Below are 25,035 nucleotides of genomic sequence, written 5' to 3'. Positions count from 1 at the left end.
TATATATATATATACAGGCAAGCCCCACTTAACGAAGAGGTTATGTTCCTAAAAACCACTTCATTAAACGAAACTTCGTTAAGCGAACCGATTATAACAAGTTTAACCCCTGATCTGAACTTCCATTGAGAGTAAGCAAAGCGAGACTGCATCATAGTACAGTGAAAGGTTTAATGAAAGTAAAAATTATGAAGTTCAACATTTAGGTAGTTTAATTTAAGTCATTATAATGTACACTAATGTATGTATGTACGTAACTTTATAATGTTGACGATCTTAACTTTATGAAGGGAGGGAGAGTGAAACGGGAAAGACATTGACCGGCAACCTGTAGAATGTAAACAAACTGCGCATCATTGTACCGCATACAAAACTTATGTACCACATTTTCACAAGGCTTTCCATTTTATCCATTGTAGAGTCACAAGTTCAGGTGGTTCTTTTAACTTGCAAGGAAGATACGGTCTCACCAGTGTTCTTAATAGAGTCTGCTGACTTGAAAATATTAGACAGTAGATGGAGTCAAGATGGTGACGAGCAATGTTATTAGTTTTCTGGCCTCTCTCGTGTCTGTGAATAATATCCAGCTTCACTTCGAGAGTAAGAGACTTCCTGGTCTTCTTAGGAATGCTAGGCCACATTGCAGAGCATTTTGGTGGTAAGTTGAGCTAGGGAAGACGAGCTGCTGCTGACGCTGTTATGTTTTGACTAGGGAGTGAGTGGTGCGCGTGTTGTCCACGAGAGGCTTGATCTTGATCTTGATCTTTATCCTACAGGTGTCTCAGGATTTTTCCTGAGGCAGGCAATAGTACCAGCAGCTCCTGGTGTATTCAAAAGCCTGTCAGCTTGCGTGATACGGTGGGGCTTTCAAATTTGGAAAAAATTACCTGGATGAAACTTCGTTAAAGCGAGTCTGGTGTTCGTTAAACGAGCAGATGGTAGTAAAATGAAACCTTCATTGTAGCGAAACTTCGTTGTGTGAACCTTCGTTAAACGGGGATTGCCTGTGTGTGTGTGTGTGTGTGTGTGTCTATATATATATATATATATATATATATATATATATATATATATATATATATATATATATATATGTACCTGTATATATATATACACAGTAAGGTCCCGGGTTACGTCAGTCTCAAGTTACGTCAAACTCATAGTTACGTCAGTCCACTATAAGGCAATTTAAGATTAAAAAAATTGAAAATCTATAAATCGTAAAGCGCGGGACTTATTGTTATTGTTGGCCGCCAGGCGTCACTAGTGGTTACCCGCCACACTGCCCGCCTCACGCTTGAATACAATAATACCCTGCCTCAGTTCCACCACACCGTCGCCCCTGGCAAGAGTGTTATCCTACTTCTGCGTTTATTGACTCAAGTTCTTAGTATCTTGCTCAGTGGCACCAAAAAGAAAACTCCTTAGTGACAGCAGTGATGCTAATAAGAAAAGGAAAACCATTATTCTACAAGAAAAAGTGGACATAATTAAAAGACTTGAGAAGGGAGGCAGCAGCTGTGTGTCAGGGAGGGAAGAAGAAAATAGGAATCCCGTTACCATGACAATGGGGAGGTTGACAACCTTGAGGGCCTGCGCACCCACCATCACAACAAGAACAACTCCAGAGCCTTCGCCTGGGCCACATGACAATCACAGCTGACTTGCACCATCTGCGCCTGTCTGCTGATCTTTATTGCCCTTTCCTATGGCATTTCCTGCTCTGCTGCCCACACTTCTACTCCCACCACACTGCACTACCCTCCCAGCTGTCTGCCCTGGGCGTCACAACATTCGACCTGCCCACCCTCCTGGCGGCCTCAGGTGTCCACCCCTCTTGGCAACCTGCAGTCCTTCGCGTTCGTGGCCCTAATCAACAACAAAATCAAGCTTGTGTTTCATATTCCTACATAGTTGTAAATAATATAACAATATAACCTTTTACTTACCTGAATGACCATAAACAATGATTGGTTGAAAACTCGATGATATGCTTTGAAATGTACGAAAACTCGAGTTACATACAAAATCAACTTACATCATGTTTCAGGAACATAACTCTGACATAAACCGAGACTTTACTGTATGTATGTATATATATATATATATATATATATATATATATATATATATATATATATATATATATAATATATGTATATATATAGAGTAAGGTCTCAGTTTACATCAGAGTTACGTTCCTGAAACATGACGTAAGTCGATTTTGTACGTAATTCGAGTTTCCGTACATTTCAAAGCATATTATGGAGTTTTCAACCAATCATTGTTTTTGGTCATTCAGGTAAGTTAAAGGTTATATTGTTATATTATTTACAAGTACGTAGGAATATGAAACACAAGCTTGTTTTTGTTGTTGATTAGGGCCACGAATGCGAAGGACTGCAGGTTGCCGAGAGGGGTGGCCCTGAGGCCGCCATGAGGGTGGGCAGGTCGAATGTTGTGACGCCCATGGCAGACAGCTGGGAGCGTAGTGCAGTTCGGTGGGAGTAGAAGCGTGGGCAGCAGGGCAGGAAATGAATTAGGGATCAACAGACAGGTGCAGATGGTGCAAGTGAGCTGCGAGTGTCGTGTGGCCCAGGCGAGGCTCCGGAGTTGTTATTGTTGTGTGTTGTGATGGGTACGCGAACCCTCAAGGTGGTCAACCTCCCCGTTGTCATGGTAACGGGCTTCCCATTTTCTTCTTCCCTCCCTCACACACAGCTGCTGCCTCCCTTCTCATGTCTTTTAATTATGTCCTCTTTTTCTTGTAGCGTAATGGTTTTCCTTTTCTTAGCATCACTGCTGTCACTAAAGAGTTTTCTCTTTGTTGCCATTGAGCAAGATACTAAGAACTTGAGTTAGTAAACGCAGAAGTAGGATAACACTCTTGCCAGGGGCGACGGTGTGGTGGAACTGAGGCAGGGTGTTATTGTATTCAAGCGTGAGGCGGCCGGTGTGGCAGGCAACCACCAACAATAACAATAAATCCCGCACTTTACGATTTATAAATTTTCAATTTTTTTTAACCTTAAATTGCCTTATAGTGGACTGACGTAACTACGAGTTTGACGTAACTCGAGACCGATGTAACCCGGGACTTTACTGTGTATATATATATATATATATATATATATATATATATATATATATATATATATATATATATATATATGCCAAAGAAAACTTATGGAAAAAATGGTACATCGTGAAAGAGTACTCCGCTCCCCTCCCCCTAACCCCATGGAAAGAAATGTGAGCAGATAACAGTAAATACAAAATATAGCAGTTAAAGTAATATGTCATAGTTTTTTTGTATTGGGCTACATTGTGGTGAAATCCGCTACTTTTCAAGCGTGCTTCTGCTACTTTTCATCAGGAAAATCTGGCAACACTGCCTCTGTGTCGCTTCCTCTGCGTCTCTCTCGCCCCAGACGTTGTCCATGCAGGCCACGCTCTGCCATTCCACCTCCTGCCTCCACGCCGCTTAGACCATTCCACGCAAAGCCACCTCCAGCCCCAGCCCTAAGAAGCACAATTTCCTGCCTTTCAGATAAGCTTGAACTTATAAGAAAGTGTGAGGCAGGTATAGCTCACAGTGTGGTTGCAACGCAAATGGGTGTCCCTAGATCAACAGTATCATCAATTTGGAAGAACAGGGACAAGTACCGCGAGACCGCTGCAAATGTTTTTATTTCCAATAAATGTACTGTACAGCACCACCCAAATGTGTTTAAGAAAAAAAGTTAGACATAAATGAAGCCTTTAATAGTACTGAATTAGTCTAAGTTAGTGTTTTTAGAGGTTATAGTGATGTTTTGGGGGGTATAGGCTGGAGATTGGTCCATATCCCCCATAATCATTAACCCTTTCAGTGCTCCGGCCCACCATTGTGGCTTTGAGGGAAATGCCTCCTGTCCACGATCATGGTCCCATATATGACGAGTCACAGAATTAAACCGCGTACCTCCTGGCTACTGCTAGTTGCCAGATGACATTCTCCCATCCTCCCTTGACTCATGGGATGCGCCATCAATTACGTGGTAAGAAAAATATAGTCACAATGGCATCCACACAGCACAGTAGAGTATCAGATGCTCCTTTTTTCACAATTATTATTATTTTACGACGTCGCTAGAGGGTATTTGTGCATTTATTTACAGAAATAACAAGAGTAATGATCAAATCTTGTTGTTAGAGAGCAGATATGCCAGATATTATTCGTTTATTGGTAGTATATTGCGTATTTTGTATATTACCATATATGGGCATGCGTATCCTCGCTCATGATAGTATGTACATCAAGAAAACACTCTGAAAACGTATTTTATATAATTTGTGTGGGCATAATGTATGCACAGGTGTGATAAATCATTACCCTAGCACATTCTGGAGCAGTTCTGAGCAACTGCAGTTCAAATCAGGCAGAAAATTCTGTGTAATTTAGTGAGAACACCTGCACAAGTTGCGGCGGAAAATAACCACCCGCTACGATGGCAATACTCAACAGCTCACAACGTACCACCAGAAAGCCAACTTCCCATCATTATTGCACCACTTTCCAGGGTGAGTAGAGACCTAAATTTTTTACAGTATATGCGTAACACTCTATTATGCATGAGAATATTGATTTTTTCCATTTTTGCACATCTCGATTTTTCGGCCAAATTTGCATCTCACAGACATAAACCAAAAACCTATTTGCGCCCTGAAAGATTTAAGTATCTTATGGGAAAAATTGCTTCACAATTTGAATAAACGCTGATTCGACTGATAAAAAACCACCCTAACCCTGTTGAACTGCAAGGATCCCCTGTATCCAGCTTCACTTCGAGAGTAAGAGACTTCATGGTCTTCTTAGCAATGCTAGGCGATATTGCAAGGCTGATTGCAGGGTGCTTTGGTGGCATGTTGAGCGAGGGAAGACAAGCTGCTGCTGACGCCGTTATTGTTTTGAACTAAGAGCGGGAAAGGGTAGGGGAGTGAGTGAAACACATTTTGTCCACGAGGCGCTGGTGTATTGAAAAGCCTGTCGGCTTGTGTGATACGGCAGGGCTTTCAAACTTGGAAAAAATTACCTGGATAAAATTTTGTTAAAGCGAATTTGGAGTTCATTATACGAGCAGATAGTAGTAAAAGGAAACATTCGTTGTAGCAAAATTTTGTTGTGTGAACATTCGTTAATCGGGGGTTGCCTGGTGGAGCCTCGCGATAATAGACCTTGCAGTAACAGATTTTGCTCAGTAACGGACTGGTCATATACTAACCAAATCTCTTTTTACTGTAATGGCATTTTTTCTACAAATCCATAGTTCATGCATGACTGCACAGGTGAATACAGAGATGACACAATAAACAAGCCAGAAAAGGGCCATTGTTTATCTACTCCTGCATGCTAGTTACCAATGTAACTCGCTTTGTTTGTCTACGACTTACAAGATTTACTGCGACTGCTTGGCTGTGGGATCACCAGAATAACACTCAAGGTGAACTGGGATCCAAGGCTGGTTGGACTGGCAGCCTGTCAGTGTGATTTGCTAGTCATACATTTCTGTTTGAACATTGTTCAGCAAGCAAGGATAATGACACTGCTGCACTGAGAGAGAGAGAGAGAGAGAGAGAGAGAGAGAGAGAGAGAGAGAGAGAGAGAGAGAGAGAGAGAGAGAGAGAGAGAGAGGTGGGGGGAGGGGGTTGACAAACTGCAGACAACAAAAACAAAGACTCCTCAGTCACTTGATTTTTTCTTCATTTACCTGTCTTTGAAAAAGTCTACAATTTCTTGTCTCCTCCTTTACCTGAGGGTAATTTAGTATGAATTGGACTAAGTTTTCTTATTCTAGATGACATAATGAGCAAATTGTCCTTAGTCCTGGTGGAAAGTAACAACGCAACTGCTTCTCCAGACCTCTCCACGTTCTTTCTCCCTCTCTTTCTCTATCTCTCTCTCTCTCTCAAGCCCTTCTTCTAAGAAGTATTTGTTCACATTGCATATTACTGCCTTAGATCAGCTGTGAAGGTGGCCATATGACAAGCTTGCTGCAGGACAGTAGTCCATACTAGCAGAAAATAAACACAATGTCAACAGTACAGCTACTAATCTAAAACCTACCTCCTCCAGTCTCTCTCTCTCTCTCTCTCTCTCTCTCTCTCTCTCTCTCTCTCTCTCTCTCTCTCTCTTTCTCTCTCTCTCGTATTTCTTCCTAGAAGTACTTGTTCACATTGCTTATTACTACCTTAGATCAGCTGTGAGGATGGCCATATGGCGAGCTTGCAGCAGGGCAAAAGTCCATTGCAAGACTGCATATGTAAGGTGCATGTAGAGGTATTAGCACACAGCACTTGGTAGCACTCCCTTGTGCAAATGCCACATTTAGGATGGGGGAAGACTTTTTATCTCAACAGTGATGTGGAACAAAAGTTAAAAGGATTTTGGATATAATTTCTGAAACTCACCGATTTTATACTGAAAAAGAGGGAGAGAAAGAAAGACAGAGACAGGGTAAGGAGATGAAAGAGGTTATGAGGGGAAGCTACAACTTTGATTCATCTATTCTTGGTAAGACATATTTTTATAACTGTATACTTCTTAAATAATATTTAACTTTTATTTCAGCATTGAGCATTGAATAAAGTGGTTAAAATGTTAAAAATAGCTTTTGCATTATCAAAAGAGAATAAGTTATCAAAAAGGATAAAGGAAGGAAGGTTAATGGTCTCATAGACAAACTGCTCACAGTAACAAACAATTCAGACAGACGTCCCCTCACCTCGGAAGTGTCTTATCACGATGCATCACTGTATACAATTGGCAGTATGGATTCTATCATGACACCTCTAGTGGTACTCTGGCTTTCCCTACTGAATCTTGGTAATTCTGTTTTAGCAATTTTGGTGAAACTTTCACTGTTGCCTTAGGGTTTGACATACAGGATTTTAAATGTAAAATTAATTTTTATCTACAGACTTACCCATAATTATTAATTAATATCTAAACCTGCATTTGCACAGCAAACTTACTTATGTCTAACAGTATCTAAAAATAGAAATGAAAGAAAGAAATACCTGAGTTGCCCTTTCTGGTTTCCATTGAGAATATACCTACACCCATGTTTTATCCTTTAGCTTTTATCAAGCAGTAAAATTCATACTTCTAAAATACCAAAAAAAAAAAAATCTATACCTTCTTTTGATACTTATTGCAATGATGTATTTCTTAACACACAATGATATCTAAGAGTAAAGTTAGTGTAAGTCAAATAATCATGTAACTGCCACAAGTTGTCAGTCTGTCAGTTGCACAATACCACCCTGTCTCTCTCTCTCTCTCTCTCTCTCTCTCTCTCTCTCTCTCTCTCTCTCTCTCTCACACATACATACACACACACACCCAGTGAGGCATACAAGCGAGCCTCTTAATGTGTAGCCCCTGTTCAACTAGCAGTAAGTAGGTACAGGATGTAATTCAAAGGGTTGTGGCCTAGCTTTCCTGGTGTGTGGAGTGTGGTATGGTCTCAGTCCTACCTAAAGATCAGTCTATAAGCTCTGACCTCACTCAGTAATGGGGAAGGCTGGATGGGTGACCAGCAGGCAACCGTGAATATGAATACAAATACAAATACAAATACAAATACAAATACACACACACACACACACACACACACGAGTTGTGTGGACCCCCCATAAAAAGAAACACAAAAAGAAATTGAAGAGACTACAAAAAATGGCAACAAGAATGGTTCCAGAATTTAAAGGGATGACATATGAGGAGAGACTAAAAGCTATGGATCTACCAACCCTGAAACAAAGAAGAGAGAGAGGGGATCTGATACAAGTTTATAAATTGATTAACGAAATGGATCAAGTGGATAATGAGAAACTAATCCTGAGAGAAGAATATGACACTAGAAGCACAAGATCGCATAGTAAGAAACTGAGGAAGGGAAGATGTCTGAGAGATGTTAAAAAATATAGTTTCCCCCCAAGATGTGTTGAGAATTGAAACAATTTGAGTGAGGAAGTGGTGTCAGCAACGAATGTGCATAGTTTTAAAGAAAAATTGGATAAGTGTAGATATGGATACAGGGCCACACGAGCATAAAGCCCAGACCCTGTAAAACTACATTTGAAGCACAAGATCGCATAGTAAGAAGCTGAGGAAGGGAAGATGTGTAAGAGATACTAAAAAATATAGTTTCCCACAAAGATGTATTGAGACGTGGAACAGTTTGAATGAAGAAGTAATGTCTGCAACGAGTGTGCATACTTTTAAAGTAAGATTGGATAAGTGTAGATATGGAGACGGGGCCACACAAGCATAAAGCCCAGGCCCTGTAAAACTACAACTAAGTAAATACAACTAGGTAAATACACACACGCACAATATACATGTTTAAAGAGAAAAGATCACATATAATACTATTCAAAAAACAATCCGAACTCATTCATTATATAATGAAATGGTATGTGATGAATTCTAGGAGGCAGGGAAGAAAAAAGGAAACTCCTCTCCATTGTCTGATAAGGTGAGAAGAAACAAAAAAAAAAAGAAAAAAAAATTGAACTCCAATCAGACTAGCCACTCTTCACCACTCACAACTACCCATGTACCTAATGTATAGAAGAAATAAGAACATAAGGGAGGCAGTGGCATAGTGGATAAGGTGGTGAGTGAGCGTGGGATCAGGCAAACATCCATGAGTAGGTTCAAATCCCATCACGTACCACCTAGAAACTTTGCCATTTGCTGAGTTGTTTAAAGTTACCTACATGTCATCATGATACCCAGGTTCTAGGTGGTTACACCAAAGATGCATTTAGTTGGTGATATGGGCCCTAACAAAGGTACCACTATAAATAAAATTGCCTGCGCCACTAATAAGTGGAAGCTGAACTGCGCTTCCCATGCTCTTCACGTATACCTACAAGTGTTATAGGCCATAACATAAAAAAAATAAGTTTCTTTAACCAAGAGTGGAGATAACTATATCTCCTCAGTTTTTTTCCTACTCTGAACCTCCTAGTGCCTCATTATTTATCGTGTACCTATTGTATGGATTTCCTCTACCTACACTAAAAACCCTGCACTTGTTAATGCTGAGCTGTATTTGCCATTTGTCTGTCCATTCATTCATCCTATCTAGAGGAGGAGGTAACAGACTAGTTCAGGGGATGCTGTGACCTTTCCATTAAAGCTAGTTGTGATCTTGCTGAATGTTTCCCTTTGTGTCTCATAACACAAGGGGGCAGTCACAGTCTGCCCTCTTAAGACAACTCTCCTTCTTCACACAAAACTACATGCACTTACCACACACACACCCTTCACTTAATATTCAAATTAAAAAAATGGCAGCTCCAAACCCAGCCTCAGAGTCCCCTTCTGGGGAGGGGACCAGAAATGTCCCCAGGTCAGACTCCTCTCTCGAAGATGACCCAAAATGTCTTGAATGCTTATGGACCTGATGGGTTCCCTCCTAATGTTCTAAAAAACTGTCCTTCCGTGCTTGCACCTTGCCTGGCCAAACTCTTTCAACTACGCCTATCGACTTCAACCTTCCCTTCTTGCTGAAAGTTTGCCTACATTCAGCCTGTTCCTATAAAGGGTGACTCCTCTAATCCTTCAAACTACTGTCCTAAAGCTTTAATCTCTTGCTTGTCTAAAGTCTTTGGATCTATCATCAATAGGAAGATTCTTAAACATATCACTTCACAATCTTCTATCTGATCGCCAGTTTGGCTTCTGTCAAGGTCGCTCTACTGGTGATCTTCTGGGTTTCCTTACTGAGTCTTGGTCATACTCTTTTAAAGATTTCGGTGAAACTTTTGCTATCACATTAGACATATCAAAAACTTTTGATAGAGCCTGGCACAAAGCTTTGATTTCCAAACTGCCCTCCTACAGTTTCTATTTTTCTCTCTGCAACTTTATCTCAAGTTTCCTTTCCGACCGTTCTATTGTGACCATGGTAGACGGCCACTGTTCTTCTCCTAAATTCATTAATAATGGTGTTCCTCAGGGTTATGTCCTGTTACCCACTCCCTTTCTATTATTAATTAATGATCTTCTCAACCAAACTTCTTGCCCTATCCACTCCTACACTGATGATACCACCCTACATCTTTCCACATCCTTTTGGGGACAACCAACCCTTCAGGATCAAGAGATTACACAGGGACACCACAGAAGGCCTGACTTCTGATCTTTCTACGATTTCTGATTGGGGCAGACAAAATTTAGTAGTTTTCAATGCCTCAAAAAACTCAATTCCTCCTTCTATCAACTCTACACAACCTTCCCAACAACTATCCCCTCTTCTTCAATGACACTCAACTGTCTCCCTCTTCTACACTGAATACCCTCGGTCTGTCCTTTACTCATAATCTTAACTGGAAACTTCACATCTCATTTCTTGCTAAAACAACTTCTATGAAGTTAGGCGTTCTGAGGCATCTGCCAGTTTTTCTTGTCCCTCCAACTGCTAACTCTGTACAAGGGCCTTATCCACCCATGTATGGAGTACTCTTCACATGTGGGGGGTGGAATCAAAAGCTTTTCATCTCATCAATTCCCCTCTTCTCACTGACTGTCTTCAGCCTCTTTCTCACCACCGAAATGTTGCATCTCTTTCTATCTTCTATCGTTATTTTCACGCTAACTGCTCTATTGATCTTGCTCACTGCATGCCCCCTCTCTCCTCCTGCGGCCTTGCTGCACAAGGCTTTCTTCTTCCTCTCACCTCTATTTTGTCCAGCTCTCTAATGCAAGAGTTAACCAGTACTCTCAATCATTCATACCTTTCTCTAGTAAACTCTGGCACTCCCTGCCTGCTTCTGTATTTCCGTTTTCCTACAACTTGACTTCTTTTAAGAGGGAGGTTGCAAGACATTTGCTCATTAATTTTAGCGAAATCTTCATAACTCTTTAAGGGAACCAACCTGCAAGTAGGCCTTTATTGTAATATTTTGTTGCCCTTGGTTGGTTCCCCTCATGAAAAAAAAAAAAAAAAAATCTGCCTGCAAGGCAATGGTATCCAAATCTGACCCATTCAATCTCCCTATCTCCATGTCATCTGCAAATTTACTAATATCACATCTAATTCCACAATCCAAGTCATTAATATATATTAGAAATAACAATGGCCCTAAAACTGAACCCTGTGACAACACCACTAATAACTTGACACCACTCAGAATTAGAACTGTTAATTGCTACCCTCTGTCACCTATTGCCTGACCATGCTTTAATCCAGCCTAAAATTTTACCCTCTATCCTGTGTACCCTAACCTTTCTCAAGAGCCTCTGATGTGATATCTTGTCAAAGGCTTTACTGAAAAAAGTATAGGATGTCGTAATTCTTACCCTTATCTGCCACCTCATACACTTTACTATAAAAACTCAACAATTTTGTAAGGCATGACTTCCCTTAGCAAAGCCATGTTGTGAGTGATTTATCAAGCCATGTTTCTCTAGGTGCTCACTAATGTTTTTCACTATTATTGATTCATTAATTCACCCACTATTGCAGTTAAACTGACAGGTCTGTAATTAGAGTTTTATTTCCTTTCTTAAATGTGGGTACATCATTAGCTTGTCTCCACATTATTGATATCTCACCTGACTCTAGTGACATCATAAAAAGCACTGCTAAAGACACACTGATCACCTTGCATTCCTTAAGTACTCTTGGGTATATTTTGTCAGGTCCTGGTGACTTGAATTTCTTTAGTCAATCCATCTCCTGATCTGATCTATCTCCTTAATTATGTGAATACCTGTCAGCTTCTCATTCTCATCTGTTGTAAAAATATGTTCACTATCTGGGATTCCTGTGTGTTTTCCGGAGTGAAGGCAGTTAAAAAATACCCATTCATATTTTCACTAATCTCCTCCCCAGAACTAATCAGCTCCCCATTAGTTGTCTTTAAAAGACTTATTTCTTATCTGGTTTTTGTCATATAACTAAAAAAAATCCCTGGGGATCTATCTTTCCCTGGCTGGCTACCCTTAACTCATAATTGCTTTCAGGCTTCCTCATTAACCTCTTAACTGTTCTAACTAATTTGTTGTATTGTGGCCTTAAAGCCTAATCCCACTATTAACTCTGTATAAGGTCCTTATCCGCCTCTGTATGGAGTACTCTTCACATGTCTGGGGGTTCCACTCATACAGCTTTATTAGATAGGAGAGAATCAAAAGCTTTTCATCTCATAAACTCCCCTCCTCTGACTGACTGTGTTCAGCCTCTTTCTCACTGCCGAAATGTTGCATCTTTTGCTATCTTTTATCGCTATTTTCATGCTAACTACTCTACTGATCTTGCTAACTGCATGCCTCCCCTCCTCCTGTGGCCTCACTGCACAAGGTTTTCTTCTTCCTCTCATCCCTATTCTGTCCAACTCTCTAACACGAGTTAGAGTGCGTTTACACCAAGCTAATCAAATTGATTAAATTCATGAAGAATCAACACGATTCATGAATCGTGTTGATTCGCAACATTAGTTTCAATGTAGCCATTTACACTAGGAGAATCGAGTCAATTCAAATCACGCCAATTCATGGAGATTCAGAATCAATGATTGGACCCATTTTTCATCAGTCAAGGCGATTCAGCTGAGGAGTAAGCACCATGCCAGTGGACGTTCTAATAAATTTAGTAAGAGTATAACGTGCTATATATGATCCCAGCGATCCTGTGCGCTGAAATCATGTACATGTAGTGTACTGAACCATAGCTCATAGCTAGAAGGAACAGCTGCAGCCTACAAATTACTAGATGATATTATTCTGCACATTTTAAGAACAAATGACAACAGAAAGCATTATGGACATGGTTTTACATTTTCATTTGGCAACTGTATGGTGTATCGTCTACCTTTGAAAGGTGTGGTACACATAATCTCCAGTGAGCCAGGCACCAGCCAGAGTGGGGCAGGCATGTAAACTTCCTTATATTAACCCTTGTGCCTCTGATTTCATTCACTAAATACTACAGTATGGCATGTCACAAAGTAAAACTTAATATGACAAAATAATAGAATTAACATAACTGTATTTATTTTAATATCCTCCATATACTAATAAGCCTAAATAAAGAGTAGATGTGATAATATGGCATCAACTGGTGCGCCCATTTCTTCCGCGTGAATATATCTATCAGTGGATCATTCTGTCCTGCCACTCGACAGCTCCATCTGGAGAGACAAAGGCCCGTACCAAGAGTCACGAAGGTTTAAGGTCGAGGGTAGATGGGAAGGTAATATGGTACCAAGAGTCGCAGTCATTATTGGAACGAAGAGCAGAGGGAAGGTCGAAGGGAAGGCATGGGTGCCCCTGTGTCTTCCACATGACCTTCGAAGAAATATTTTATAATTTTCGTAAGACGGAGTGACCAATAAATAGTATGAACTAAAATCAACATCAAGAACTATTTTCAATCTCGGAAAACCGATAGTTATGTTTCCACGTAAGTTACTTTTTTTTTTATAATTGTGAAGGATCGCCTTAAAATCGCGAGGTGGAAGAACACAGGGGATCCAGAAAGCTTGACACCTAGCTGTTTTATGAAGCTTGTTTTCGTTTGTCAGGTAAGTTACACTGTTTATTTCATGGTAATAAATATTTTCTTTAGTGAGCTCATCATCCAAGCCTATTAAAGACCAAATATGTGCATGGGTTAATGGAGAATAGGAAGTGACAGGTGAACTGCCAACAGACAGAAGGCTGTCAAAGCCAGTCACAAGGTAGATACTAGCCTGTATAAGCAGGTTTAAAACAAAACCACAAAGATGTATGTAGGGATGTAGACAGAGAATTTCACAACTACCCCACTTCACACTAACCCAGGACTTCTTATCAAACTCTCTCTCTCTCTCTCTCTCTCTCTCTCTCTCTCTCTCTCTCTCAAAGACAGTGAGTGACATAAGCATTGAGTGCAATAATGTTAAAGCTAAGTCAACAGATAACTTTTCACTGAGTTGGGTGTGATGTGCAAGGATTTAAGTATAGGTATACTGACAGTATTGTAGTTCTCAAGATGTATAGTCCTGTATCCAAACCATTTCAGGCCATGATTAATGTAATTCATGATTGACTATACAGGTGTCCCTCGGTTAACGATCGACTACTTAACGATATTTCGCTCATACGATCCCTCCAAATTAATCCCTATTTTTTGGTTAACGATCGCCAAAATTCGGTTAACGATCGGATTGACCAATCGCAATCGCGATCGCAATCGCGATCGCAGCGCCTCCATCCACCCGCGGCCCGTGCAGTAAACACACCACAGTCTTTCCCGCTGTTTTGATTGTGCAACAACAACTCTATCACGCTCGCTCTAAACTTCTTTTTGTGCTTATTTGTGATCAAGTGAACTTAGTGATGGCTTCCAAGCGACCCAACGATTGTTCTCCACCGGGAGATAAGGCTAAAAATCGAGAAAGAGCATTGGCCTTGATATTAAGTTGAACATTGTGACTCGTCATGAGGGTGGTGAAGGGGTAAACTCTATTGCTCGTGCCCTTGGTTTATCTCAATCAACTGTATCAACAGTTCTCCAGAAAAAGTACAAGTGAAGCAGCAGGCCAACCAAGTCACAAACCTGCACAAACACACAACAACTCGTAACAGGGAACCGATTATGGAAAAATTGGAACGTTTGCTGAGGCTATGGATTGAAGACCACACACACGCCGCATGCCTCTTTCTACCCAACTCGTTACTACTAAGGCACTGAGCCTGTGGGAGGACCTGAAACCAGAATTCAACATAGGCGAGACAGTGTCCTTCAAGGCCAGTAAGGGGTGGTTTGAACGTTTCAAACATCGTGGGAGTCTACACAACCTCAAGGTTAGTGGGGAGGCAGCGAGTTCGGATCAACCGCTGCAAACGCCTTCAAGCCTTTGCTTAAAGAGCGCATCGAGGAAGGAGGTTATTCAGCCAAGCAGGTTCTAAACTTTGACGAGACAGGCCTGTATTGGAAGAAGATGTCATCGAGAACGTTTATAGCAAAGGAGGAGAAGTCGGCACCAGGATTCAAGGCATCTAAAGACAGGTTAACATTATTGGTGGGGGGGAATGCCGCTGGTGATCTTAAGCTTAAACCATGCCTTATTTACCATTCCCAAAACCCAAGAGCTCTGTCTGGCTATATTAAGGAATATTTGCCCGTAGTATGGAAGGCAAACAAAAGGGTGGATGACGACTGTTATCATGCAAAGTTACGTGACAGGATACCTCTCCAAATTCCTAAAAGAATATGCTGCCCAAAACAACATTGCTAACAGATTTCTCTTGCTGTGTGACAACGCCCCAGCCACCCAGAGAGCATGAATGACTGGGCAGATAATATTGAGGTCATGTTTATGCCCCCAAACACAACTGCCCTCATCCAGCCGATGGACCAAGGAGTCATCGCTACTTTCAAGGCCTATTACCAGCGGCGCACCATGAAACAGCTGTTGGCCTGCATTGACACCCCTGACAAGCCGACCATGAAACAATTTTGGAAGGATTATAACATTAAAAAGGGGATCGACAACATCGACGAGTCATGGAAGGAGGTGTCCAAGTCGGCAATGAATGGATGTTGGCGTAATTTGTGGCCTGAGTGCGTGGAACGTAAACAGGAAGTCCCTGTCGATGTTACAGCAGTAAGGAAAGACATCGTTCATATCTCCCATAAGGCAGGCTTCAATGAGGTGGACGAGAATGACGTACAAGAACTGCTGGACAGTCATTCTGAGCCTCTCTCCAACGACGACCTCATGGAGTTGGAGAAACAAAATACTTTGGAGGAAATGGAGGAGGACAAGGAGCCTGAAAGAACCCTCTCCGTCAAGATTTTCGAGGAGATTTTTAATCATATTAACCAGGCCATACATCTTCTCCAGGAGAATGACCCCAACCCAAACCGAAGTAATGGCGTGACTAATGCTATAGAAAATGACATGAAAGTGTATAAAGAACTATTTGAGGCAAAGAAAAGGATGGCAAAACAGACAGTCATCTCATCTTTCTTCAAACCACTCACCGCCCAAGCAACCCCATCCACATCCCAAGCAACCCCATCTACCGATCAAGCAACTCCATCCACCTCCCAAGCTACCCCATCCACCTCAAAAGCAATCCCATCTACTTCCATAGGAGTCATCTCGTCGTACTTCAAAGTTCGTCCTGCTACCTCGAAAAAAACTCCACCCACTTCCAAAACAACTCCATCCACCTCCAAAACAACTCCACCCACATCCAATCTATCCTTCACATCCACCGTAACCTTGAGTGACGATGAGGAGAGCCTGGATGACCCACCCCCACTGGAAAACGTATTCTCTCAAGAATTTGAAGGGTTTGAAGCAGCTGACCGAGTTTGGGTCGGGTGTGGGCATGATGAGATTTAATCCTCCAAGGCCCTGTGTCCCCTCGGGGGGCACAAAACAACACACTACGCATATCACATCCACTCCTCAAGGTAAGTACTACCAATTCTAAAGGTGTAAATAACAACTAACAACATAGAAAGTGTCGTTTATTTACGCATCGCGAAATACATGTATGTAGTTGATAATTTCAAATCCCTCAGTTAGCGATCGTTTCGGTTAGCGATCTGTTTTTGGGAAACGTAACCCTATCGTTAACCAAGGGATACCTGTACTAATGTTTAACGTTAACTATGGAATTTTTAATGATATGCATACAAATTGTGGTCTAGCAGATCCCAAAGAATACAAATTTCTCAACTCTTGTAATGAACTACCACACTACTTCTTGATATGGATTTTGTAAGACAGTGATTTCCAAACAAATGATAAATTACCACTTTAGGGATAATGGAAGGATACAAAAAAAAAAAAAAGTTAAGAATTCTGTTAATTATGAAAACACTACAGTCTGTAAAGTTGTTGAATAAACCTGTTATAAATACATAGTGAAATTGAGCAACAACAATAAACATTCAGAACTGCTATACATATACAAAACTTGAAAAGAAGAAAAATTATTTAAGTGTGTGGCAAGCCAGGTTTTCAATAAGGAATGCTTGAGGACACAGATATTCAATAACTCTGATCACATGTGGGCGAAACTTCGTTAAGCGAACCAATTATAACAAGTTTGACCCCTGACTGAACTTCCATTGAGAGTAAACAAAGCGAGAGTGCATCATAGTACAGTGAAAGGTTTAATGAAAGTAAAAATTATGAAGTTAAACATTTAAGCAGTTTAATTTAAGACTAAGTCATTATAATGTACACTAATGTATGTACAGGTAACCCCCGCTTAACCCTTGTGCGGTGGTGATCGTTCATGAACGATCGCATCAGCACGTTTCGTGCGGCGGTGATCGTTCATGTAATCATGCTTTTTCATGCCACTTCTTTAAACTTCCCGTTTTCTTACTCAAGTCGGAGGGCGAGTGTATGTATCAGGCAACTGTCCACGAGCTGAGTTGCCAGTTTTGCTATTTCATCTCAGTCTAGGCTCACATCTTTCCATCTTGGAGGAGACATCTGGCAACCCCCATGACACTGCGGGAGGAACGTCCCCTCCGCATGAGGGAAGATATCACAACAACGAGATGGATAGTGATATATACATGTCATTTGGGAGTGATGTGGATTTTAATTAAAGTGAAGACAAGAATGAATGAAAGAATGAAAGAAAGAAAGAAGAATGAGAGAGAGAGAGAGAGAGAGAGAGAGAGAGAGAGAGAGAGAGAGAGAGAGAGAGAGAGAGAGAGAGAGAGAGAGAGAGAATTGGCATACTGGTATCGCACTGAGGGTTGTTTCTCCACGGCGGGTTACATCGTGGCTATCAGGAGGAATATTTGATAAGCAATAACTTTGTTGTCACAGATCATAGCAAGCTGCAAAGTACATCAATGTATTTAGAATTTCAAAGAGAAACGTATTTTCATGAGTAAAACTTATCTCCTGTGATTTTTTTTAAAGGTTACCATTTTACCCGCAGATGGGAATGATTAATTTATAATTACCCCGTCACACAAGGGTTAACGAAGGAGTTACATTCCTAAAAAAAAAAATCCATTAAGCGAAACTTCGTTAAGTGAACCGATTATAACAAGTTTAACCCCTGACTTGAACTTCCATTGAGAGTAAACAAAGCAAGAGTGCATCATAGTACAGTGAAAGGTTTAATGAAAGCAAAAATTATGAAGTTAAACATTTAGGCAGTTTAATTTCAGTTATTATAAGGTACACTAATGTATGTATGTACGTAACTTTATAATGTTGATGATCTTAAATTTATGAAGGGAGGGAGAGTGAAAAGGGAAAGATACTAACCGGCAACCTGTGGAATGTAAACAACGGGCGCATCATTGTATTACATACAAAACTTATGTACCACATTTCCACAAGGCTTTCCATTTTATCCATTGTAGAGTCATGAGTTCAGGTGGTTTTTTTAGCTTGCAAGGAAGATACAGTATCACCAGCCTTCTTAATAAAGTCTGCTGGCTTGAAAATAGTAGACAGTAGATGGAGTCAAGATGGTGGCGAGCAATGCTACTAGTTTTCTTGCCTCTCTCGTGTCTCTGAATAATATCCAGCTTCACTTCGAGAGTAAGAGACTTCCTGGTCTTCTTAGCAACGCTAGGCGACATTGCAGGGCGTTTTGATGGTAAATTGAGCGAGGGAAGATGAGCTGCTGCTGATGCTGTTATTGTTTTGAACAGGGGCAGTGAGTGGTGCGCATGTTGTCCACGAGAGGCGCTGGTGTATTCAAAACCCTGTCGGCATGCATGATACGGGGCTTTCAAACTTGGAAAAAATTACCTGGATAAAATTTCGTTGAAGCGAGTTTGGTGTTCGTTAAACGAGCTGATGGTAGTAAAAGGAAACCTTCGTTGTAGCGAAATTTCATTGTGTGAACCTTTGTTAAGCGGGGGTTGCCTGTATACCAACCACTACTAACATACGAATAGCCTACCTACATGTGATATTTTTTTTTTTACTTTTTCCCTTTTTAAGACAAGTTTTTGCATGCTTTCATTATTTTCATATGATTTATGATTTTTTAATGTATAAAAAAAATATGCAAAATTGACCAGCACCATGTACTGGTTTAGGATTAACACATTCCCTGCGATATGACCCACCGGTGGGTCATCAGTTACTATGCACTGTTGCAATGCAACCCACCAGTGGGTCGTACAACAGTTTTCACACATATCACATTTTGATTTTACTATAAATTGAAATTGGATTATATAGTAAAATTTTAATAAACAAAGTATGAGTAGATGGGCATAATCAACTCTGATAAATAATATGAAGCTTATATTGTTTTCAGTGTTATCAAAATTATATGAAGAATATTTTCTTTCTAAGACATGTAAAAAACCATATTAACTTGCAATTTTTCCATCAGAAGAACATAAAACTTATTTCTATAACAAATTATTAAAACAGGTATTACAACTGGACTTTCTTTAGCAAGCTTTAATGATTTTTTATTTATTTTTTTTTCTGATACTATTCTGACAATTTGGTGATCCTTTTAAACTGCATATAGAAATAAACATAAACAAAGAAACAAAACAAAATATATTTAAAATATATAAAAATCAACTGAAAAATACTTTCTTTCCTATTTTTCTATTAAATGTAGGAAAACTGCACTTTTAGAAGAACAAAAACTTTTCTATAACAAATATTTCAAACTGAAATATCATAACTGGACTTTCCTTGATAAGCTTCAATAATTTTCTTTACTGATTTTTTCATAATTTCATAATTTTCCTGATATCATCTTTATTATCTTATTTTATCTTCTATCTCTTCTGTTGAACTAAGTTGACCATAAAACCGTGTAGCATTCATTTTCTAAATATGTTAAACAAAGAGACAAAAATATATAAACAAACTTAGGAAAGGAAAAATATAATACAGAATAGAGACGCACTGAATATCAACAAATAAAGTATGCCCACCGGTGGGCCATATCGTAGACAAGTAATAAATTTTTCACGGTATGTGATGCGACCCACCGGCAAACACTTAGAAGTTGCCAGTTTCTTTGGGTGTTCTCCCAGACAACACTTTCCTCTTCTCACTTCGCTGGCTTGACCAGCACTGACGTAACAACAATTTATTTGCATCGCAGTGCAGGCGAGTTCACCAAGCCGGCAATTGCAGGGAACATGTTAAATTTGCCAGCAAGCAGCACACGGGTTAACACTGCATTTAAGGTTGCAACCAAAAAGCTTGGGAAACACTGGTCTAGGACTTAGATAAGTTAGGTTTGCTTTGACTAAGTTTGCTTACATTACATTTACTTCACTTAGGTTTCCTTAGGTTAGGTTTGGTTCATCTACCTTTTTTTCTTCAGCTTGGTTTACTTAGGTCAGGTTTGCTTCACCTAAGTTCACACTTAGATTAGGTTTACTTCACCTAAGTTTACTTAAATTAAGTTTAACTTCATCAAGGATTACTTATGTTAGATTAGATTAGATTAGATTAGATTAGATTAGGTTAGGTTAGGGTAGGGTAGGTTAGGTTTATTATAGCTTGGTTCCTTCACCCAGGTTTACTTGGGGTTAGGCTATACTTAACCTAAGACAAAAAAGGAATGAGAGGAAGAAGAAAGCCTTGTGAAGCGAAGCTGCAGGAGGAGAGGAGGCATTCAGTTAGGATGATTAGTAGAACAGTTAGTATATACATAATGATAAAAAATAGAAAGAGATGCAACATTTCCCCGGTGAGAAAGAGGCTGAAGGCAGTCAGTCAGAGGAGGGGAGTTGATGAAACAAAAAGCTTTTGATTTCACCCCATCTAATAAAACTGTGTGAGTGGAACCCCACCCAAACATGCAAAGAATACCACATACAAGGGTAGATAAGGCCCTTGTAGAGAGTTAGCAGATGGAGGTGTAAAAAAACCTGGTAGAGACACCTCAGAATGCCTAACTTCATAGAAGATGTTTTAGCAAGAGATAAGATGTGAAGTTTCCAGTTAAGATTATGAGTAAAGGGCAGACTGAGGATATCCAGGGTAGATGAGGGAGACAGTTGAGTGTCACTGAAGAAGAGGGGATAGTTGTCTAGAAGGTTGTGTCGAATTGATAGATGGAGGAATCGAATTTTGAGGCAATGAAAACTACTAGATTTTCTCTGCCCCAATTGGAAATCTTAGAAAGATCAGAAGTCAGGCGTTCTGTGGCATCCCTGCGTGATCTGTTGACTTCCTGAAGAGTTGGTCATCTCTGAAAGGACATGGAAAGATGTGGGGTGGCATCATCAGCGTAGGAGTGGATAGGGCAAGAAATTTGGTTAAGATCATTAATGATTAGAAAGAGAGTAGCTGCCAAGACAGAAACCTGAGGAACACCACTATTAATAGATTTAGGAGAAGAGCAGCCGCCATCTACCACAGCAGCAATAGAACAGTCAGAAAAGAAACTTGAGATAAAGTTGCAGAGGGAAGGATAGAAACCGTAGGAAGGCAGTTTGCAAATCAAAGCTTTATGCCAGAATCTATCAAAAGCTTTATGATATAACATAACAGCAAAAGTTTCACCAAAATCTATAAAAGAGGATGACCAAGACTCAGTAAGTTAAGTCAGAAGATCACCAGTAGTGCGACCTTGTTGGAAGCCATACTGGCAAACAGACAGAAGATTGTGAAGTGACAGATGTTTAAGAATCTTCATATTCAGGAAAGATACAAAAACTTTAGACAAGAAAGAGATTAAAGTGATAGGATGGTAGTTTGAAGGATTAGAAAGGTCACCCTTTTTAAGAACAGGCTGAATGTGGGCAAACTTCCAGCAAAAAGGAGAGGTAGAAGTCAATAGACAAAATTGAAAGAGTTTTGCCAGGCAAGGTGGAAGCACAGAAGCACAGTTTTTGAGAACAATAGGAGGAACCCCATCAGGTCCATAAACGTCCCAAGAGTTTAGGCCAATGAGGGAATAGAAAACATCATTACGAAGAATTTTGATTAAAGGCATAAAATAAGTCAGAGGCGGGAGGAGAGGGAGAGACAAACCCAGAATCATCCAAGGTGGAGTTGTTAGCAAAGGTTTGAGAAAAGAGTTCAGCTTTAGAGACAGAACAGATGGCAGTGGTGCTATCAGGATAAAAGAAAGAAGGGAAAGTAGTAGTGAAGTTACTGGAGATGTTTTTGGCTAGATGCCAGAAGTCTCAAGGCAACTTTGAGTTTGAAAAATTTTTGACATTTTCTATTTATGAAGGAGTGTTTCACAAATTGAAGAACAGACTTGGTATGATTCCGGGCAGAAATATAAAGTGCATGAGATTAAGGAGATGGAAGGCTCAAGTATCTTTTGTGGGCAACCTCTCTATTATGTATAGCATGAGAACAGGCTGTGTTTAAATCAATGTTTAGAAGGTTTAGGTTGAGAAAAAAAGAATGAGGAATGTAGGCCTCCATGCCAGACACTATCACATCTGTTATGCATTTCAGCACAAAGAGATGGGTCTCTGATATGAAAACAGTAATCATTCCAGGGAATATTAGTATTATACCTCCTCAGGTCTCCCCAACTGGAAGAGGTAAAGTGCCAGACGCACCTCCTCTTTAGGGGATCCTGAGAAGGGATTGGAGAAATAGGGCAAGATACAGAAATGAGATTGTGATTGGAGAAGCCCAATGGAGATGATAGGGTAACAGTGTAAGTAGAAGGATTAGAGGTAAGGAAGAGATCAAGAATATTGGGCGTGTCTCCAAGACGATCGGGAATACAAGTAGGATGTTGCATCAACAGTTGCTCTAGGTCATGGAGAATAGCAAAGCTGAGGGCTAGTTCACCAGGATGGTCAGTGAAGGGATAGGAAACCCAAAGCTGGTGGTGAACATTGAAATTCCCAAGAATGGATATCTCCATAAAAGGGTAGAGGGACAGAATGTGCTCCACTTTGGAAGTTAAATAGTCAAAGAATTTATTAGCTATAATCAAAGGAGTTAGGGAAGAGATAGACAGCACAGATGAATATAGTTAGAGAGTGATTATTGAGTCGAAGCCAGATGGTGGAAAACTTAGAAGATTCAAGAGTGTGGGCATGAAACCAAATTAAATTGTTGTGCACATAGATGCAACATCCAGCTTTGGAATGGAAATGAAAATAGAGAAAGTAGGAGGGAACAGAAGAAGAGACTACTGTCAGTAGCCTCAGACAGCTGTGTTTTGGTGAAGAAAAGAAGATGAAGTTTAGTAGAGGAGAGGTTGTGCTCCACAGATTGAAAATTAGATGTAAGACTGTGAATTTTGCAGAAGTTGATGCAGAAAAATTGAGGGAGGTGTCTAGACATTTGGGGTTGTTATCAAGCAAGGAGTCCAACCTGGGGACATTTCTGGTCCCATTCCCAGAACGGGGACTCTGAGGCTGGGTTTGGAGTCGCCATTTTTTTATTTTGAATTTTAAGTGAAGGGTGTAAGTGTGGTAAGTGCATGTAGTTTTGAGAGAAGTATGGGAGTTGTCTTTAGAGGGCAGGCTGTCACTGCCCCCTTGTGTTGTGAGACACAAAGGGGAATCACAGCTAGCTTTAATGGCAAGTTCACACCACCCCTTGAACTTGTGCTATTAGACCTCGCTGGGAGTAAATCATTGTATAGGTAGGTGTCTACTACCTCCTCCTTCAACTAACCTAATCTAACTAACATAACCTAATCACACTATTGGTCAGAAGAGTTCTGACAAAGATGTATGAGTGGTGCATGTTGCCTCATCTAGGTTACATTAGGTTAGATGTAAATTAGGTTACCTTAGGTTAAGATTAAGGTTAACTTAATTTTGGTTATATTTTTCATTCCCACATCTCATCAGCTGAGTGAAAGAGCTGCAAAGAAGGAGCCCGGGAAATGAGGGTAGCTGGAGGGACATCTATATTAGGCCAGTGCCATTACTAATTTCCAACAGAAGGCATATATAAAACAACAATTTATAATCCACAATAAAAACAAAATTAACAACAATAAAAACAGGGAAAACCAACTGAAGCCAGATCTATCCATTAAACATATATATACTTTCCAATCAATTTACTTTTTTTTTTTTAATCACAACTATCATACTCAGTAGCTGTGAATATTTAATAGGTCTGAAACAAGCTGCTGGCACGGCGTGACGGGAGCTATCCATACCTCATGGATGCACCTTCCGTCTCCTAATCCGCCACTGCAGAGAGGAGCATAGTTAGTTTAAGTTGTCGGGGGCGGTCCAGACCTCATAGATCCCACACCCCTGGAAGGACTATTCTTAAGTCTACAGTAAAAGAGGAGTAGGCGGGGCATTTCTGAGTCTACAGCAAACCAGGGCGGGGCCCTTTCGAGTGCCCGTTTCCGTAATTTTCGAGGAGACGATTCCTCAGGAATTCTTTGTACATTATAATCCACTTCTAATTTACTTATTATTTACCCAACAACAAAAATAGTGAAGCATATCAACTTTCCCTGACAGATTTTAAATGCTACACCATGGAGATCTTTTCAAGTAGTATCCTCAAAAAAAAAAAAAAAAAAAAGTATGAGACACTTACCACTCGAACTTCACTAGTAAGCGGACCTTACGATAGCCAGTGCATGCAATATATGTAAATTTAACTCCCGAAACCTTCATAGAACTAGTCATATATTTGATGAAAATGAGTATTACCTTCTAAAAGGCGCGATATTAAGTTGTCGACGTCAAGTTCAATGTCGGCCATCTTGAGAACACTGGAGTTGCTACTGATGTTGATGATGATTACTCAAAAGAACTATTTTGTACAGTCATTAAAAGTAACCAATGATGTACAGTCTTTAATAAGTACCTTACAGGTACTTATTAAGATTAATGAAATATGAAACATATGATATATTGAGCACTATATTATTCTCTACACTATCGTTATGGGGAAAAAAATGTCGGCTTGTTTAATTTTCAGATATTATTTCATAAATACGTTTATGACTAGATAAAACTCAACATTAATTAGTTTCTTCCACCTTTGCATAAGATGATAATAAAAGTATTCTTGTGGATCGAGTTATTTCTTTCAGCCAGTACGAAAGTATTCCTTACG

The 25,035-nt window shown here is 40.1% G+C and overlaps 1 protein-coding gene across 3 annotated transcripts in view; it reads right to left on the bottom strand.

The window, feature by feature from the left end:
* Nucleotides 1-24,779, bottom strand: part of LOC123504745 (serine/threonine-protein phosphatase PP1-beta catalytic subunit) — a 235,117-nt gene extending 210,338 nt beyond the window's left edge. The window contains exons 1-2 of one of the 3 annotated variants that reach the window (XM_045255515.1): nucleotides 24,627-24,643; nucleotides 17,390-17,517 (exon numbers count right to left, since the gene is read on the bottom strand). In XM_045255515.1, coding sequence (XP_045111450.1) covers nucleotide 17,390 — 1 coding nt within the window. In that variant the 5' untranslated portion in view covers nucleotides 17,391-17,517; nucleotides 24,627-24,643. Of the gene's footprint in view, nucleotides 1-17,389; nucleotides 17,518-20,839; nucleotides 21,058-24,626 lie in introns of those variants that run through there. The other 2 variants (XM_045255514.1, XM_045255513.1) reach the window with 2 other exon arrangements.
* Between the last annotated feature and the right edge of the window lie 256 nt (nucleotides 24,780-25,035).

This window comes from Portunus trituberculatus, chromosome 17 (assembly GCF_017591435.1).
Source record: "Portunus trituberculatus isolate SZX2019 chromosome 17, ASM1759143v1, whole genome shotgun sequence".
In the NCBI taxonomy this organism is placed as follows: domain Eukaryota; kingdom Metazoa; phylum Arthropoda; class Malacostraca; order Decapoda; family Portunidae; genus Portunus; species Portunus trituberculatus.
Note: the sequence above shows the minus strand (reverse complement) of the source record. Positions and strands in the feature narration are given on the sequence as shown.